This window comes from Nesoenas mayeri (genome assembly GCF_963082525.1).
Source record: "Nesoenas mayeri genome assembly, chromosome: 2".
Taxonomy (NCBI): Eukaryota; Metazoa; Chordata; class Aves; order Columbiformes; family Columbidae; genus Nesoenas; species Nesoenas mayeri.
In genome coordinates, this window is record NC_137543.1 from 141,786,514 (window position 1) to 141,802,475 (window position 15,962).

Here is a 15,962-nt window from a genome sequence, read left to right on the forward strand (position 1 = left end):
GAGCGATGATGAGATCACTCTTTAGTTTTAACATACTGCTTTGTTGTGAATCATTCCCATAGCCGTAATGATTTGACAGAGAAAAACAAGAGTAGGAGGGGAAGAGGCCTCACACTAATTGCAATAGTTGTCTTATCCATCATTAAAAGTCTCTGTACTGAAATTCTGGCATCAGTAGAACTTTATTATGGACTAAGTCTAAAACTTTGTTTTCCAACCTATAGTAAAGTACTTAGAACATTAAATCCTTGTGTAAAAACATAAACAGCTACCTTTGTTTATAATTTAGCAATAAAGGAGATAGATTTTCACATTATCAGAAATTAAGGTGGTAGTTGTTTATGGCAATAGGTAAAATTTAACTATTTTCCCAGCAATTATTCATTCAAAGTCCAGTACCTAATATTTCTCAGGCAGTTTTGTTTGGTAGCTTTGGAGATACACTCATATAATTTCCCTCTAAAGCTCTTAATGTAAAATGTATCCTATGTTTAGGGATTTTTTGTTTTAACCCTTTAGTCTTTATCACTAGTTGTTATCACCTGTAAATAAAACAGACTGTATAAAAGGAGGAACAGCTATGTAACAGCTAGTAGAAGTTAGGAGACACACAGTAAGACAATGCAACAAAATGCTTAGTTTTTTTCTCTGTTTTACTCTCTGGCATATTAAATAAATTAAAATACTTCCATATATGAGCAGAAGTAAGCCAGCTTTGTAAAAGCAGGATGCAGCTAGTTGTTGCTATAGGTTCTCCCAGTACCCTTCCTCTCCCTTGTGATTCTCACAGATGAAGCAATACATGCAAAGTCATGCTCTCTGTATAAAAAGATCTGGGCAGTCTCCAGCCACTGGCTACCTGTTCATTCGTATCTGTAAAAGCCAGCATGGACATGCTGACCTTATCATTTCCTGAGACTAAAAGAAAAGATAGGGCATGTCCAAAAAGGAGCCCATGTGAAGCATGCCCTCAGTACATACCTCACCGTCTACTGACACTTTTACAATTTGCTAGGAGGAAGCAAAGTTTGTTACACAGCACGTCCGGCGCACTAATAGCCTTCCAAAGCCATTCTAGGGTTGAGAGTGGGTGACTTTTACATTCTTTCCAGCTGGTTAATTAGAGGTTGGAAACACCACATGGGAGAAGAGAGGGTGTTAACACAGGTGAAATCAGGCTTGTCTGGAAAACTGTTCATTTTAGCATGATGCATGGGTTTATAGTTTTGATTTTGGTTGGGGGGTGGTGGTGGAACTGAGGTCTAAATGTTAGAAAATAAATATTCATCTGTATTTGATACTTTGAAGTTTCTTTATTAATGCGGTATCACACACACCACACAGAGTAAATCAGCCCTTCTCGCACAATTTTTTGTGCCTCAAAGGGTTAGCAAATAATGGAGTTTTGCAAGTAGGTTTTCTGCAATTTGGAGGATATGCTCTTAGACTGAAAATTATTCATGGCACAAAACTTGTATGGACAGAATCACAAAAGTAATTTGTGCCACCAAAAGATGTGACGAAGGGTCAGCTGTGGTAGAATTTCTTCTATACTGAGATTTATTGTCTTTGTTTTCTCACTGATCACCTTTTTTAGGTGCTTAAGTGCAAACCAGGAAAATAAAAACCAGGCACGAATCAAGAAAAAGCAGAGACTTATATACATAGAGTCAGTATCACTGAGTTCATAAGTAGCTCAGCCAGATGGAAGGTTTAGTCACAAAACCCTTCTACCTGCCACTGGTAGCAATTTGTATTTTTATAGCAACACATGGTCTTTTTGGCAGTCTGGAGCAGAAGGAAAACCCCAACAATTAACACATGTGCTCCCAGGGTACATTTTAACTAGAAAATGATTGGATACTTTAAGTAATCCAGGCGGCCTACAAACTTGAAACCCTTTCTGGTGGTCTTAGTGATGAATTAGTAATTGATGCCAGAATACTTAAGCACAACAGGCTGCAGAGTAAAACAACTCCTCTCTTTCCTTGATCAACACCTTCTGATCGTATTTTCTGAGGAAAAGTGGATGGATTAGCTACCAGGTGCCAGACTCCAGCTTCTCATCTAGCTGATGTATGAAGAACTAGTGTTTGTCCTTACAAGGTTCAAATCACATCTCATCTAGCAAGCCACCCTGTACCTATTCTAGGAACTTTCAGGTAAGACAAGAAGGTTTCAGGTCTTTTTCCTATCTTAAGAGAATCATGCTTTAGTTCAGAAAGGTGTGGGGACAATGGGTCAGAGCTTATCCACTGCAATATAAATCTGGCTGTCATATGCAACAACTCTGCAGTTCCCAGCTTGAGCAGAAACAGTTATGCCAAAATATACGTTTCTGGTGTGGAACAAATACCTATTAGGAGTTTGAATTTGCCTGATTTACTTCTACTAATTATTCCATGTGAGTTTTGGTTCCTGCCATTGGTAATAAGGCAGGATTGAGCTGTTCAATACAGGGAACTCTTTCACTGGGCAAAGGATTAGTGCACAGTATTCAGGCAACAGCTTGGGATTCAAACACACAGTCATGCTATTATAGTGTAAGAACATAACACACAGCAAGTACATACTGTCTCTGGACCTACTGCTGCCCATGGAAACGTGAGGTAATATAACCAGGTTATACTTTTTTTGTTGCAGCTAATTCCAGTAACTCCACATCTACTGCACATGGACAGTTATTACAAGCCAGCAGGTTTCCAGTAACCTGTAAAGCTGTGGCAATTTACTCATTTACCTGGTCTCTGGAGCTTTTAAATGTTTCCACAATACAAAAAAAGGAGTAACACATCTGATTTCTTTGTAAGTCATTGTATTTCATCAATCAGCTTTTGACTGAAGGAAGTATCAGTAGGTGCAAGAATCAATGAAATTTCAAAATCATATCCTTGAGCTCAGACCACACACATTCACTTGGCTCTCCACTTGCGTATGATCATGTACATCTCTGTAAGCTCCACAGTTTATGTACAATATGCTACAGAATGAAGCCTCAGATAATGACAACTGAGGCAGGTCAGACATTGTATTCCACAAAGCTAAAAGGAAGAGGTAGAAGGCAAGTAAATTTTCAGTTAGGTGTTGACTTTAACACTTTCTGAGTGTAATTCAAATGATATAGAATAACTCATGAAATTGTTCCAAAAAATCAGGAAGCATTCAAAAGATAAATCTGATTGTGTATCAGACAGACTAAATCCAGAGTAGCTCCATAATAAAGTAGCCTGCTATCCCGTATGAGAGTAGCTACTGTGAAATGATGGCAGCATAACAGAATGATTTGATTCTAAAGATTTTGTTTTTCAGTTTCATCGGAAATGTATTGAGTTATTTTTTTGGGTCATTACATTTAATTTATTCTGCTCTCAGTCTACCTATTTTGCTGGCTCTGAGGTGAATATTATCTCTGCCTCAATACAAGGAATTCTGCAGTTTGGAGAAAAACAACTACACAGAGGTCTGCAAACAGTGATGCATTGAACAGTCAGAGAAATCCTCAGATGCAGAGCTGTAAGAGCATAATTGCAACAGACTCTACCACAAACCCACCTGTCTGCTGAAAACACTCTGTATGAAAGCCTCAAAGTACCCACAGACCAAGAGATCTTTTTTTTTATACCTCCGTGTTTACTGCATACCAGCGTAATAATTTCTTCTGTGCTCTTGTCAAGTGGTTCAAATTGCCATATTTTTTAAAGCCCTATAGGCTGAATTAATTGAGTCTCTCTTTAATTTCTATTAATTTACACTATGAACTCTAAGAATTTTGTCATTCTGGTAACACATGGACCTCTGACAGCAAAGATTCTGATGACTCTGAGGAAAAAAACCAGCTAATTCTTATTTTAGTGGTCTAATTACATAATTTGTACATGTAGACAGATTGAATTAAATAAGAAAATATAACAGGGAGGATATAAAAGAATGTCTGAGTTTTAAAATGTGGTTTTACATTCTAAATTTTCTTTTTAAAATACAAAGATTGAATATTCCTCTTTGTCATGTTCACAGAAGTTTTAGGTGACAAATGACACTATAGAAAAGCAACTGAATACATACAAGAGCCAACCTCCATCAGCAGTTAAATACCAGCAAGTTTTAGCTTTGTCTTTTTTTAAGAAAACTCCAATATCCATTTCTTTTCCAAATACACTTAGAAATGATTTTTTTTGTTGTTTATTTAATGCAACTATAATATCACAAAGACCATAGTTTTAAAAAGATATATTTAAAGTTTAAAAACAATAGAAAGAATAAACTTGCTTTCAGCACTATATGTAATCCTTGTGGAAAATGTACTGGCAAAGCATAAGGGAAGATACTAAGAGTGACATAGATAGTAGGACTAATGTCTTGATCCTTCTCAGAAGGAACATGATGACATCTCTTTGAATGGAATAAGTATGAAAAATAAGAGAATATGAAATAAAGTATGTGTTGTAGTGAACTAAATACATGAAGGCAAAATGAAGGCAATTTTTCTATAAATCCAGAAGGATTCAGAATTTGACTTGTCAAAAATGTATTTCATCTTCTGCAAAAACTGATGAAAATGAAAAAGTTGCATTAAGTTTCCTGGGACTTTAAACATTTATTTTCAAAATAAAAAGAACATTAACACTCTTTGCCATCCCTTTCTACCTTCTCCTTATTCTTCCAATGCACCAGAATCTCCCACCTCTTTTTTCCCTTCCTTTCCCCATGAGTACCATGCCGGCACTATGAAATACAATTTTTCCTAAAATAACGAAAAACCCCGAGTAACTTCCATCCATCCAAACGATAGATATGTGCTAATGTGTGCTGTAGGGTTTGGAATAAGTGCCTCCCCTGACATCCTTGGTAATGGCCAAAAGAACAGCGAAAGATTTCTAAAGAGTAACACAGGAAAAATATAACCAGGTGTAGTATATTGAAGAGGAGTTAAGTTCTGTAGATCACAGTCCAAAAAACGAGAAAAAGAGAAAGAGACAACAGAAAGTGGCTGGTGTCTTTACTTATTTGTTTTGTGTATACAGATATGCTCCTGAGAAGTGAGGCTGCAGAAAATTTCCATATTCTCATCTTCAGTGACATCATTAATTCTTGTCATTTTTTTTTCAAACTGGGTGAAAAGCCCCTTAAAAAAGGCACTGACAGAAGGAGAATAAGGAAATACCTTTAAGTTACTTTCAGCTTCCTTAAAAACATTTGCCTTCAGAAAGGAAATTAACTTGCTTTCTCCCACTCTCACCCTTGAGGCTCTTCTGAACATTCCAGGCACTGACAGGAAAACACAAGCTCATGTTGCAGCAGCTTGGGAGATTTATGTGCAGATGAGGCGATTCAGATTTGCTGTCCAACAGAGAATACATGAACACTCTGCTTGTTTGCAGGATAGTGTTTCGTCTTTGCTCTTAAAAAACAAACAGACCCAAAAAGGAAACACTCTTTGTTCAGTACAGCTCAGCACGACTTCAGTCAATATTTGTCCTTCTGTGAACATCAACACATTTTACATTATTACTACTATTTTGGCCTACCCATAAGATAAAATAATTGACAACAAAGGAAATCAACTTTGTCACATTTAAACTGCAATTTATGTTCAACTATTCAGGATATCTTAATAATGGCAAACCACTGGAGTGCTGGGAGTACAAGACAGAGGTGTCCAGGTGTCTGGGGTCCCACAGGGCTCATTAACTCTAATGAGAGCTGAGACCACAGGATTCAAGGCTGAGAGCACTCAGGGGATTCTGCACTATCACTCCCTGCTATTAGTAGGGTTTACTGGTTCAAAATCTGAATGATGTGAATACCTCTAGCCCTGGGACGAATGTGACAGTATTTGTCTAGTATTACAACTAAGTTAACAGCAAGGAGCTGGACCTGAGCTGGCTCTGAACACAATGGTCCTGACCTTGCCATCTTCTGGTCACACATCTAATCTTTAGCCTGGATTGTGTGAGGAAGGATAGCTGAGAGTCGGTAGAATCTCCCTTCCTAAGAGACACCTCTCTACTTGCTGCTTTCAGCTCGTATAGTCTACATAGGCTAACCTCGCCCTCAGTTCTTCTGCTTTATTATTGCTAATATTTTGATTTTCATTTACCTTGTTGTTGCGTTCAACCCCAGTGTAATCTGCTTCAGGCGGAATCCTTATATGTAGCTCAGCTTCATAGGCTCCTTCCCCATCGTTCCTTGGATTTATTATGAGCATGACAAAGTTTTCTTCTCCAATTATTAGCTGATCTTTATCTCTACATAGAACATACTACTTGTCAGGAGCTAAAACATGCACAATTATGATTTTTGTATGAATAAAGAAGAAGAACGTTTTGTTCTCATAGCATCTGTTCAGGAAAATATTTTGTGAATACAGAATAAAAAATTTTCCGTAAAAAGTGACCCCATGGAAAAGTATGCCAGCACCATGGACAATCAGAGTGGACTACTACCGAACTCAAAAGTTAGTTGTATAAAATTTCAGAGCCTGACTACTTTCTAACAAGAAAGAAGTATCTAGTGGAGAAATTACTTGCCACAGGGTTCCCATCAGCACTGTTTTCTGGAGGGTACAAAGGTGGTAGGATTCCAGTTTTCCCCTTGTGTCCATTGCAAAATGAACCACGACAGAAGATCTCCTGAGACCTGCAATGGCATTGTGTCCTTTCCTTTCCCACCTACATCCTGATTTTGATGGCATAGACAACTGTCAGAAGTTCCACACTTGACCTGCTTGGTATATTTCTCCCTCCGCAGAGGGAGACTGTTCCCATGTTTTGAAATTCTTTTATTCTGAGATTCATCTGTTCACTGTATACTGAGTTCAGGAGAACTGTGTCCCAAGCTCAAAGTAACTGGCACACTGAAATAAACAAATTTAAAATCTCCTTTGAATAAAAATTTGTAGTATCTCTTTACTGAGGGGTGACCTCATTGATATTTACAAATATATAAAGGGTGAGTGTCACGAGGATGGAGCCAGGCTCTTCTTGGTGACAACCAATGATAAGACAAGGGGCAATGGGTACAAACTGGAACACAAGAGGTTTCATTTAAATTTGAGAAGAAACTTCTTCTCAGTGAGGGTGACAGAACACTGGAACAGGCTGCCCAGGGAGGTTGTGGAGTCTCCTTCTCTCCAGACATCCAAAACCAGCCTGGACGCCTTCCTGTGTAACCTCATCTGGGTGTTCCTGCTCCAGCAGAGGGATTGGACTAGATGATCTTTCGAGGTCCCTTCCAATCCGTGACATTCTGTGAATCTGTGGCATTCAGAGAACTAGAATCACTCCTAACAAACACTTGCAAACCTTATTCTCTATGCTAACCATTAAACATCGGAATGTGTTTGACAAAGATACATTTTTAAGTGTATATTTCTCCACTTCTTGGTTTTCTAGATGAAATGGATGCGCCATTTAAAATCTGGAAAGCAGGTAGGAATGAGTAGCTATACCAAACAACAGAACTGTGTTCTATATACTTTATTCTGTTAAAGCAGTTAGAAGTGTCTGGATTTTGTTATATACAGCATCATTTATTTTATTTAACTTACGGCATAGCAGAAAGCTGCAAGTCAGGAATGCACAAGTTGTCCTCCCCACAGTCAACCAGAATGTAAGCCTGTATTGTTGTAAAAAATATACAGTCAGTACATGCTTCAAAGTCCAAATCACTTCATTAAATATCACTAACTTAAATATCACTAGCCCTGCCCTGGTGAATTAATCTCTTCCTTCTTTCCACAAGTTCCTTTCCATCTGAGTACTGTTGGAGACTATTTAGACTATCAACTATATCCTTAGCAGAACAATATCTTTCAGGCTCTTTCCCACGTCAACTTGGTTTCCATATTCTAGAATGCGATATTTTCACAGTTCTGTATGAACACAACAAAGTTTTGGAAATGCTTTAAAGGCCTGCCTCGTTCTATACTTATATTCAATTTACATTTTGAATTAATTAAATCCTTGTTGTGTAATTTCTGGACATGATATTTTCTTTTAAGGAAGATGACGCACATAGAATTTGTAAATGCTTTCACATTTATATATTGAAAATTACATGCAAAATTCATACCTGTTCTGTTAACGAGCTTTTCTGGTAATAGTTCAATATTGGCTTCACAGTCAAGCTGTCTTCAAAACCGGATTCATCCAAACTATAATTCAAGTTTATATTGATGGGAGATAATTTATCTCTAAATTCTGTTTCATCCTGTGAGTGACAATCACATAATAAAAACCAATGGTTTAATATAATTAGTTCAGATTAGTATGGTATGGTGACAGATTCATACTTTAGGCTTTATTGAAGGTAAAGATACAGTCTTTGACAGCTGCTGGTCAAATTCTGGCCATATGTAACGTCATTAGGAAAGTAAATTGACTCATCATTAACTGGAATGCCCAGAACACATTGCCTCCACAGCCCCACATCTGGAAGAAGCTGGTTGAGCTGAGTAGACTCAGATTTTTTTCTAAGCATTAGCCAAAAATGAAGCTGTTTAAGAGAGACACACAGAACCAACTCCTATCAGCTATTGCCCTCCTTCCTTTTGGAATGGAAGGAGGACATGTGTGGATTTGTGGAGGTAATATTGTTGGCTTGTTCCATAACCAAGAATTTACATGGGTTAGCAATGGTAAAACCCCACCACCTTAATTCCCTAGAGACTCCCTTCCATACTGCTTGAGACTCCTCCATTTCACCTCCCACTGTATTTCCAGGACCAGGCTTGGAATCTGCTTCAATTGCATGAGGTAATTCCAGCTGCTCCAATGACCCTTTCTCCTTCATAACTTCAGTTCCACAGTTCAAAAACCATTTTAAAATAACCTACAGATATTTTTTTAAATATATAATTTTTAGGCCAATATTGCTGGTGACAATCCTTTAAAATACCGTTTGAAACTGAATTGGCGTGCCATTTAACATGCTTAGTTGATTATCCCACTGTGAATACCATAGGGTGAGCAATCTTGCCTTTTTGTATCAGGAGATGCAGTATTTAATCAGAGTTTCCAGAGGAGTGCCACATGGGTGTATTTGTACACAGAGGAACTGTATGCTCTTCTTCAAAGGAAGTCTTTCTTTTATGTTTTCTTTGACAAAAGATGAGACAAAGATTTACGTGGGAAATTCTGCCTGGGTAGAAGAATGTTCTGGACACCCCGGTGAGGCATTTCTCATCTCACATTTCTGTAATTTTGGGATCTAAGAACAATGAAAATTGTTCCTCCTTTTGCAATGGCTCCTTTTTTTTACTATTATCTTTAAATCCATGATATTTTTCAAATGATGGCGACAGTCCAGAATATTTTAAGCAACTTACTCTGAGATAAACAAGAAAGTCCTGGCAATGGAGCTGTTTCTGTCTTTCCAGCACGATGGAGAAGTAATGATGTGACTGGTGATAATCAAATAAGAGGGTCCTCTTGACAGCTCCTTTCTGTTTCAATGAATCTAATTGCAATTCACCTTTCAGCACTAAAGGATACAAGTAAATAAATTATTTATTTATTTGATGTGGAAAGAAAAAATAGTAAACAATCATATATTATAAATACTGTAACAAAGTCTTCCAGGTAAAACTAATTCATGCTTTAAGCGCCTCCCCGCTCCTCCGCTGTTTAGCAGCACACTAGTTTTTGACCCAAAGTATGGAATACATGTAATTTAAGCTTTCTAACTTCATTTACAGATCATATATGTATGGGACACCCATCTCTTTCCATTTGTTGTTGTTTCAAACCAGAACATTTTTCAATGGGGTATGTTCTTGGTTTTATTTGGAAAACGGCTTAAACTGAATAAAAAATCCTCAGAATGAATAATACAAGCTCTATGTTATATCTATGTCTTTTTAACTGTATTTTCTTGCCTTAGGAGGATCTCACTCCTATTAACTTTCAAGGTGTAAGAAAAAAAATACATCTGAAATGGAGTGGGACATGGTAAATTATAAGAATATAAAACATTTCTTACCTATCTCATATGAAATACTTTGACCTTCAAAGTCTGCGCAGACTCTTACAGTAAAGCTAAATATAAAAAAGAAGTAGTAATTATTAGCAGAAAGAGATCTGACCTGGGAATCAGCAGTTCCCAAGTCATCCCTTCCAAGTTTTCCTTTCCTTTTCTTAAAAAGATGTTCACCGAGATCTGTGTTTATTTACCTAAGATATTCCCTGAGTTAGCAAGTCTCCTATGCTCCAATAATAATCAAAGAAGACAGGGTCTGAATATCTTCTTGGGACAGATACGGAGAAAAGTATCTGTTCCCGCTAATTCTTGAGATAACCTACACTTGTAATAGTATCAGCAAAGTTGCCTTCCTTATGTTGAGCTTCAGCAAACCCCTTTGTGTGAGGCTGTCTGCAGAAGTCCTTTCTTATGCCATTAAACTCCACTTAACCTTCAAATGACATTATGAATGTTGATTCACATTGCACGCAGAAATTGTAAATTTAGTCATATTCCTACTTCTTTACAATTACGAGTTAACACATGAAGAACTGATTGTTTCCTAATACACAAGGACAAGAACAACAAAAATGAGAAAATCTTGTGTAATTGCATCAATGCAATTTAGACATCAGGCCTCACAGGCCAGTCTTGCATGTCATAGCATAATTTTCAAATGTAAACTCATGAACTGCCACAAAAAAGTAAGTCAATATACTTCTTTGTGATGCTCTAATGCTTGCCCAAACTATGCAGGTAGGAAGGGCTGACATATTATTATTTTTGGATTTTATATTTTTGTCAGGACTTTGGTATTCAGCTTTTTCTGAAGTGTATGTAGAAATGCTTCCTTTACTGAATCTAGCTGACTCAAGATGATAAGTATTTTATTACTGTTTTAATAATAACATATTTAGAAATAGAAGAATGAATTATTTTTTCCAAATCCTTTTTTGATAGTAGGAACTTAAGGATCAGAAATGTATTGTGCAAGTTGACTTTTTATCATAATTGGACATTTGTATGCTATTTGATTTTTGGTAAGTCATGTAACTTCTCTGACGTCTCGCTCCTCTGCCAAATGGAAGCAACAATATTTGCACGCTACCTTAAGTTAGGGAAAGGTGGAGCAAATAAAATTCGCAGATATAATTTAAGCACTAAGTAGTAGCAAAGTAGCTAGTGGATAATCAGATCTCGGATTGTAATAAAAACACCCACGCAGAGATAAATTAGATCTCTTGATAGCTGGAACCTAGTCTTTGACTTAATAAATCATATGATGTGGCAACAGTTTCTGACAAATGTAAATGTTTTATTTATTTACCTCTTTTTACAGAAATTAAAATGTATCATTCACACTTTAAAAAAAGTGTTCTATCATTTTATTTCATAGCTTTAAAGTTTCAGAATTAGTTCCAAATGTTTAAGTTTTCAGAACTCATAAATAGCCACATTTTAAACATAGCAGAGAAAGAATTATGTATTTCTAGACAATACTCTTAGGACTATGCATAAAAATGGCTTTTTGTACATGATTCCTCTGTGCTTCAGTGTTCCAATTTTTATCATGGCAAAACTAATATTTTCCTAATGCTCAAAAATGTTCAGTAATCCACATTATTCATATACACACACTTTCTCAAACTTTTCTGGTAGGAGGTTTCCTTTCATTCTAACTTTGCAGTGTCAGCCAGTAGACACTTTATACAAGTTCCACAGCTGGCTAAGAGATACAGAAATCTGTCCCATGGGACTGAGGAATTCTTTGCCTGTTGGAGTTCCCCTACTAATTGTTTTCATATGTACAATACAAGCTTATATCAACCAAGCAGAAAAATTACTGCATGGAAAATAGCAGTTTCTCTTCTGTCATTTTGTAATAGAAACTAAGCCTTTAGGGAAGACTATTTTAGAATAAAGAAACAGAAATTAAATTATGCTAATATTAAAACTCTTGTAGATATGAACCAAACATCTTCCGGCTTATTGTAAAACAAAAATGAAAAGTAATGAAAAAACTACATGTTAAAGGAGCATACTTTGTTTTTTTCTCCCCTTTTTAAACAATATCTCACAGCAGGAATACCTTTTTAACAGAGATGTTTTTGTTTCTTTTTCTTGTGCAAAATCCAATTTTTTTCTTTCAGTACACCAATGGTAAACATTACGGTTTTGAAAGTTTTTCCATTGTGGCATAAAGCATTCTTAAAAGTGCTAAAAACTGAAGTTCTGAAAAAAACATAATTTGGAAAAATGAACATCCTTCAGCCCATGTTGATATTGTGAACTCTTTATTATATCAACTATTAAAATAAAAGGTGCTTGGATTAAAAAAATTAGGACAGATCTTCCAAAAAGGCCAAAGCTTCATACAGTTCTGGGACTGCACAGTCCTACTGAGTGCATTCCACATTGCTCTGTAGGTAAGTGATTTTCCACACAGGGCATATAAATGAGGAACATTATGATAAATATGAGAAGTTCTATAAAGTGTAAAAGAACAGAGCAATAGTGAAAACCTCTTAACAGCCTCATCCTAGATTTTCACAACTGGTAGATTTAGAAACTTCCTGGGTCACGAATTGCATCAAATGCACTGAAAGCCCATATATTTTGTGGTTGAAGTGCAGCAGAGCTGAGTTCCTTCCTGACTCTTCAATGAACTGTTTCTGGTCATGATTATGTTTTATGCTTCATATTTATCACTTTGTTCTAAAACCTCTTTTGCTGACTCTTACATTTGAGATGATTTTTAAAAGTCATCTCCTATGAAGAATGTCTCCAATGTGGAGAATCCCTCTGACCACCTCTGGTTTAGAAGCAGTGAAAAATTTCTGCAGTGACTTTATCTTCTGGAGTCCTCCTTTACACCTTGATATTCTTTTCATCCAGCCCAAGTCCTGGCAGGCTTTCTGCTTCTAATACGCTTCAATAAAATGATATGACTAGTTTTTGTCTTAGAAAACTGTTCCTCACAGTCTCTCTGGCAGGACTTACTGGTCTTTTATATTCAACTTGCACATGTTTATGTTCTGTTTTGCTTTTAGTTTCCTCATTTGTTATGATTTCCACTTTTAAACACTATCTTATGTATTTGCAATAGCCTCTTTTATCATCTGTCCCTGGGGTCCTTTCTAAGTGACGATTTTTTTTTTCTAGTGCAGTAAATGTGCCTTTCTGTGGTATTTTGTGCTATTAGATAGTCTCTAACTGTTCTGCAAGCATTTCATATTTGTAAATGACCTTAAATAGTTTTAATTAGCTTCTAGTTTTTGAATATACTTTTTATTTTCAAAGTTAAATGCTACTGTGGTGGAGGGTTTCTTTTTTAAAGAGATATGTAACATTGTCCTGTACCATGCATTAAAACAAAGCTTTCCTATGACCAACGGCAGCCAGAAACAACATCCTGTGCTCTGCTCTCAGGATGGCCAGCCAGAGATCTTCTCCCTTTCGTGACAGACTGATCTTTCTCTTTCTCTAACAAAAATGGTGGGCCCACCAGCTCTTTGCATCACTTTCACTGTTACAACAAAGATGTACATTTTGACAGATCAATGTTTCTATGTTTGATCTGTTCTAGCTGTTTCCTGTTTCATTCATCGAAACGCTGCATATGAATTTGCAGCTCGATCCTGAGAGACACAGAACACACCTCCATGTAGAAGGAGACTCAGTGTATCGAAGGACTCAACTTTTAGCTACTTCATTTTGAGAATCTGTGAAGTACTGGAAGACTTCAAAAATAACTCTGTCCTATATAGGTTTTTCTGCTGTGGTCATAACATGTTTCAACTTTTTCTTTCAGCACATTGAACAAAAAAGTTCAAGAAAAGGTTAGAAATAGGAAGTTATTTGAGAAAGAGGATAAGGATGTGTTTTGTTTAATCATGAACTTACCAGGCCACCAAAAGCTGAGAGCCAGGGAGCTGACAAGTTTTATTGTCTGGATTCACAATCATGGGGTTCAGAATGAGCTGAGCATTCACTGTCACAACAGGTCTGGCTCTGGGGAACAGAAACAAGGTTCATTGCATACAGAAGGAGCACCTTAGTACCTAAGTCATAGCAGAGAAAACACTTTACTGAGGTGGCCACAAAGATGCTGGAAATGTAGTGTTACTTGGGAGAAAATGCTTTTACAATGCTGGTCCTACCCAAAAGAACTTTTCTCTTTTTTTTTGGTCAGGAACTGTAATACCTCCTACTATGACATTTTGAAAGTTCTTCACAGAAAAAAACACAGATTAACAGCATCACTGAAACAGTATCCTACAAGTTAACAGTAGGTGTGTCCTGGGACAGAGGCATATCAGGTGCACTTCATCACACTGGGTTTCACAAAGGGACACTCTGCTTTTGGGGATTTACAGCAGCCCTTTGGCCATTATTTTATACTGACAGATTTGTTTTATACTGTCTCCATTAACAGTGACATCTTAGACTTGCTATCTCTGTTTAAGACTCTTAAAAAATAACATAATTTGGTTAAAGTAGAAGCTGATCTAGAACATCTTGAGCCAATAGCACAGTCAGCTCTGTCTGACATGTCTTGAGAAAATTGACTTTGGAAACCAGGAATAATCATCACAAAATTCTGTAGAGTATGTGAATATATAGTTGTGGTGATGGGAACCATCCCTCTGAATAACAATCTCTTATTAAGTAATAAGAAAATCAATAGTCAAGAGCAACTTAGAAAATGAATGAAAACAAGAAAGGGTCTATATTTTTTTTAAGACAGCAGCATTATTTTACAGTAACTTACATAATTCTGGCAAAACCAGCTTCTTACAAAATTACTCTAATTGTATTTTAATCCACAGCTGAGCTTTTATGAATACTGCTCTATATTACTTCAGCAAGACATTAAAAAATAAGATTACTTTCATTTTTGTCCAGTAGGGAAAACCTTTTTTCTAGCAAATTTCAGTGAATAAAATTCTAGTTCTCCAATATGACATGTTGCATATTTGATACACTCTGGCCAGGAAATGGAAAGACTGGGGGCCTCCTGCTATTCACTTTCTTAAATGAAATAGAACACATTTTTATTGCTATCTAAAGTACACACCAGATCTAACTCTCCTGTGCAGTCCTTCATGTCACTGCAAAGTGATGCATCGCAAAGGATTTGCACGATTCTTCAATAAGGCAGTAGGAAAACCAGGTCTAACCACTGCACCTACAGTGTTCACTAAAATGAGCTAACTATCCTGTTTTACAAAATTCTTATGCTTTGACAAACATTCAGAAGGGAAGCAGAACATACCTTCTCTCAGTCAGGTACTGTTGGGAATACAGACAAGAAGACAGGAATCAAGAAATATGACCACATTGTTGCAGCAATGGATGGTAAATCTTTAGATGCAAAGAACTGTCAGCATGGCTGGACTAAGAAGGCAGCAGCAGGTTTTTGTTTATATATTTGGTAGTTTTAATTTATACCCCTAATCAAACAGTCCATTTAGTGAAAATCCGTAGTCAGCAGTAACTATGAGATTTGCAAAATGGGATCTCATACATTTTTTGTAAACTGAAGCTAAAAGCAGCCGTCTTTATTTTCAATAAATAGTTCATGTCTTAATGTACATGACCTCTGAAGAGTCACTGGAAAATTTCCAACTAGTACCATTCCCTCAGTAAAGAAACCAACTTTCAATGTTTTGCTTTTTAAATTTCTCCCTGATGAGCTGCACGAACTTTTTGACTGTATAGGAATGTGTGTGACATGGCTTTAAAGGTAGAAAACATACCATTTTCTCTTGTCTCATTTAAACTTAACTGAGAAGCCAAACATTCCAAAAGAGATTTCTTGAGCTTAGACTAAGCATGGAAATTTTCATTGAAAATTACAAGTTTTGAGCATGGGAAAAAAGGATTTGTTTCTCACAAGATGCTGATTTTATCATCCGTAATGAGCATCTTTTACACATTGCACCAGAGAAGCACAGAAATGTGCGGTTTGTTTATTTGCAGATCACCCTCCAAAGCTGTAAAAT

At 36.6% G+C, this 15,962-nt stretch overlaps 1 protein-coding gene across 1 annotated transcript in view; it reads right to left on the reverse strand.

The window, feature by feature from the left end:
• Positions 1-15,962, reverse strand: part of ITGA8 (integrin subunit alpha 8) — a gene marked incomplete at both ends in the record, with an annotated part of 101,156 nt that overhangs the window by 45,227 nt on the left and 39,967 nt on the right. Inside the window, 6 exons of the mRNA XM_080339908.1 lie at positions 6,098-6,245; positions 7,547-7,614; positions 8,071-8,208; positions 9,326-9,480; positions 9,979-10,034; positions 13,861-13,968. Coding sequence (XP_080196034.1) covers positions 6,098-6,245; positions 7,547-7,614; positions 8,071-8,208; positions 9,326-9,480; positions 9,979-10,034; positions 13,861-13,968 — 673 coding nt within the window. The remainder of the gene's footprint in view (positions 1-6,097; positions 6,246-7,546; positions 7,615-8,070; positions 8,209-9,325; positions 9,481-9,978; positions 10,035-13,860; positions 13,969-15,962) is intronic.